The 4,611-nt window shown below is 36.5% G+C and overlaps 1 protein-coding gene across 1 annotated transcript in view; it reads right to left on the bottom strand.

Annotated features, from left to right (window-relative positions):
* The window catches only part of enox1 (ecto-NOX disulfide-thiol exchanger 1), a 72,367-nt gene that overhangs the window by 41,125 nt on the left and 26,631 nt on the right, over positions 1-4,611 (bottom strand). The window contains exon 6 of the mRNA XM_008295413.1: positions 4,272-4,484. Coding sequence (XP_008293635.1) covers positions 4,272-4,484 — 213 coding nt within the window. The remainder of the gene's footprint in view (positions 1-4,271; positions 4,485-4,611) is intronic.

Below are 4,611 nucleotides of genomic sequence, written 5' to 3'. Positions count from 1 at the left end.
TTTTTTTTTGTAAGTTCCTGTCAAAAAAGCCAAATTAAATGGATCATTCACTGTTGAAAAGCAATAAAAGGAGAAAGGGGGGTGAATAGGCACAGCAGCAGGACCCATACAGCCACATTTAGAGGAAGTAAACCAGGTTGAAACAAGCCAGGATGACGTTTCTGAGGTCTGAGGTCTGATGAGCAGGTCTCTCTCCTGGCCAGCGCTCTGTACTTACATCTCCTCGCCTGCAGCTTCACTTCCTTCACGACTGACAAGGGCAGCATTTATCCAGAATGGAAGCTAACGCCGTGTGTGAGGTCGGTGGATGTCGTAATGAGAATAAACCGTGAGCTCAAATCACTGAATAAAATGCTCAGTGTGCAGTTAGAAAACTTCCATTCTGTGTGAAATGCTGCCGTCCAGAGTTTTTCCTCATTTACTGTCACTGGTTGTTTTAATTCACCAAACCTGAACCAACACAAAGCAAATCCAGCCATTTTCAAACAACATCTGTGTTTCTCAGGACTTTCTCTGATGGTTTCTTAGTCGACATGAAAATATACAACATGTGGACAAACACAGAAGCTGCAGCAGATCTTTACTTACCCCCGTTCACCTGCTCCTCCAGGTCTACACGAGACTGAACATTCAAATGAGCTGCTCTGTTAAATCCGCATTAAGTGATGTTTTTATATCAGCACCAACCAAAATGACAGAAGCTCTGCAGCTCGGAGCAGCTTTTAGCTTCCAGTTGCCTCTTTCTGCTCCAGTACTTTTAAGTTTAGCAATAACAATAATATTTATCACATAAATCTGCCTCGACTAATTTAAATCTAACGGTTAAGATCCTACAACAATATATGAAATACAAATGTACCTGAATAACTTAAATATTGAGCTTAAGAACACATAATATTGGACATTTATTATATTAACTTACCTTGTTAACTCAAATATCAAGGTTAAGATTTTACAATAACAATTATTCTAAAAATCTACCTGATGTACTTAAATATTGAGGTTAAAACCCCAAAATGTAGCATAAAAAACAGATTTTAAGTATTTATTTAAGGGTGAACTCTACATTAATATTTATTGTATTAATAGAAATATCAAGGTTAAGATCCCCAGTAGCATTTTTTAAAATATAAATTTAATTTACTAATTTAAATATTAGGGTAAAAACCTTCCAATAACATTTATTACACAAACTTTATAAAACTTTATTTTACAAACTTAAATATTAAGATTAGTATGCTATAATATCACATAATTTTTTAAATTTTTATTTATTTATTTATTTATTTTTGGACAGAAAGAAGTCATCAGGTTAAAACCCTGCAATTATGTTTATTTGTATATTTTTTTACAATTATATTTTTTATTATTATTCAAATTATTATTGATTATCAAACTTCTCTGATCAGTTTAACTATTAAGGTTTAGATCCTACAATATTATTCATTCTATAAATCCGCCTGACTAATTTAAATATGAGGAAAAGTGATATTAATTGACTGCTTCAAATAAATATTAGTTCAAAAACACAACTTTATATAAACCACTAATGGACGGGGAGACAAGGCAGTGACTTAAAAGAAACTTTTTCACATCCAGAAACAGCTGATTTTCCCCCCATCTATATCAAGTTGCAATTTATGAGATAAAAATCTTACTTACTTAATCTTACTTAAAAAAATTATTTTTCAAAAAAACTTAAAATCAGAGTCTATCTGTTGATTGTAGCGGAGCATTTAGAGGTGGTGGAGACCAAAACGGAGCTAAAAGCAGCACAAACACAACTCCAGCTCAATAATGAAGCATTTTCTTCCGTGTCTTCCTCCCAAGTGGCTGAAAATCACTTAATGCAGCTTTAAGTGTAAATATTTCAGGACGTGGTGGTGGATGAGTAATGCTTAATTAGCTGCCGTGCATTAAGACCTGCTGCTGCTGCTGCCGCCGCCGCCGGTCGCTGTGTGTCGGCGTTTCTCTGAAAAAAAGGTCACAGCGTCGACTCTGAAACCTCCGAGCAAACCGACCTCATCACCAGCGCACGGCGAGCCGGAGATAATGGAGCTGATGGTGAGATGGATGGGGGAGTGTTGTCATGGAGACTGGGCCGAGATGCTCGCAGGAGGAGCAAATGGGTTGCATCGAAGGCAGGCTTCAGAGTGGATGTGGTGGAAACGGCTTCACGGTCTGCACCTCGGTAATGTGCGGCTGCACCACACCCTGCAGCAGTGTGGAATCAGCGGCGCTCACACGGAGCTGATGGGGATTACACGGAGCTGACACTGGGCGGCTATCAGCCAGGTTTCAACTGAGAAAGGAGTTTTTCTTAAAAATGGAAACTGGGCCTGAAATTGTCACATTTGAAAACATCAATATGCTCGTGGTTGAGCATTTAGCAGCTGTTGGTGTTTAAAAAGATCCCACGGCTTCTGTCCACGATCAAACCCGGCGTTCATCACCTGGATGATCTGACAAATGGTGATGGGAGGAGAGTTCTGCACACGAACAACTGTGCAGCTCAATCAGACCTGTCAGCAGTAAATAATTCCTCGTTTCCTGCAGTGTGTTGAGCCTAAAACGTATCTGGAACATGTGACTGAACTCTCAGCGCCCTGCACTGTTCTGGTTCCTCGTAGTTTAAAGTTGGACATCGTTTAAATTTGACTGATTCTCGTCTCAAGTTGATCAACGCTGAGGGATAAATGTTGAAAAGTTGTCTTTTAATGAAACGTCTGTGAAATCTGTCGTCACTTTGGGAAAGATTTGTGTTGAGTTGTTCTTAGTTGTGACATGAGGATAAGTTTTAATGCAATTAAGTTCCAAATACCAGCTACCAGTCCTCCTGATGAATAATAATTATTCTATTTTGTGTGTAAAAATGTGTGAAGTGACTCAAGTTGTAGCTTAAACGTAAAATAGTTTTTACTAAAACTTAGTAAAACAGACTGAATGGTTACTGAGCTCTACTTCTGACCGATTCTGTGCACAAGCATTATTGATCCCCCCCAGTTTATCATTAGTTTATTCATCTGAAATAACATTTAAGTTATTATTGCCTGATTTTAACTATTTATAAATTTATTAAGTACACCAAACCATAAAATAAAATGTTGGGGCAACACGTGCAAAACCAGAAAAATGACACAACTCTATAATTTCACATGTTGTGTTTTTAAATGACAAGTTGTAATATTAAAGTAAAAAAGTAAAAAAAAGTAAAGAATAATAATAAAATAAGCCCCACAGATGCTTCCTATTTTCTTGAATTACAGACAAGAACGAGTAAAATCAAAGAAGAAAGTATCTATTTCCACGTTAACCCTAAAAAAAGGTCAAACAGGTCAAAAACATAAATAATGTTTAAAGGAAAAATCTGTATTTTTTTTTTTACAAATAATCAATATTTCTTTTAAAATCTTTTGCTGTAAAAATGTTCTATTTTTTTATTGTATTTAAATCCGAATATATATATATATATTTTACAGACGTTATTTGAAAGGCCACCTATCTATACCAGGGGTTAAAAAATAGTGACAATTATTTTACTGATTTTCCCAAAATTTCCTAAATTACACATAATATTTTGTAAAAAAACTGTAAACTGTTAAAAAAAAAAGGCAAAACAGTTTAAACTTGATTAAAAATCTGTATTTTGACCATAAACTCAGACTCTTTAATGAATATAAATCAGACAAAAATAAATAAGAATTTTGCAGATATTCTTTAATCATTTTAACAGTTTTGTTTGTTTGTTTTTTAACATTACAGAATTTAGTTTTTCTTATTTTCTGGTATCCTTGATGCTTAATTTTCACTGTTTTATTACTCTTTAGTTGTTTACAAGTTGACACGATTGTTTTGTTTGTTTATTATGTATAAAAGTGAATAACTATAATTTTTACACTGAAAATGTTCCCTCAAGGTGTTTCCTGCTTATTTTCATTCATGATTCTAGCAAATAAAAAACAGCACATGGAGACGTTTTAACTGTTTACTGCTGACAGGCCAGTTGGTTGAACATCAGTCACTTTTGACATTTCAAATTATAATTTATTTTCTTAATCTTTCATTTGTGTTGTTTTTTCTACCTGGTTGTTGCTTCCTGTTCAAAGATTTCTTTTCAAAATGATGAAATCTGATGAAAACACGTCGGATGCAATGAGCTGAACTCACCTGTTGCTACAGTGAAGACCTTCCTGCCTGTGACCGGTCTGCTGGTCTGGAAAGTTCTCTCAGTGACTCAGGGTGTGTATAAACATATGAAACATTGTTCTTACACTGTGTTAGGATGGCCAGCAGGGCATTCTTGAAGATCTCCTTGGCTCGCTCCATCTCCTCCTCGTGCTGAGCCTTCTCGCTCATCAGCCGCCGGACGTGGCTGTTGGCCGACTGGATCATGGAGTAGAAGTGGTTGGCGGTGCGGCGGTTGACCTCGCCGCGGTCGATCCAGGTGAACAGCACCGCCGTGGCCTCGCTGAACTTGTGGTCGTCTGTGGGAACAAAAAAAAACGACGTCAGCCCCAGTAAATCTGAGAGGTCACAGCGTTCACAACAAAAAATGTTTTTCTAAACGCTTGTTTTGTTGTCTTTCTGAAAACAGTCAAAACTTTTTGGGCG

This window comes from Stegastes partitus, unplaced genomic scaffold, assembly GCF_000690725.1.
Source record: "Stegastes partitus isolate 25-593 unplaced genomic scaffold, Stegastes_partitus-1.0.2 Scaffold1044, whole genome shotgun sequence".
Lineage (NCBI taxonomy): Eukaryota > Metazoa > Chordata > Actinopteri > Pomacentridae > Stegastes > Stegastes partitus.
The sequence above is the reverse complement of the archived record's forward strand: the minus strand, read 5'-3'. Positions and strand labels throughout refer to the sequence as shown.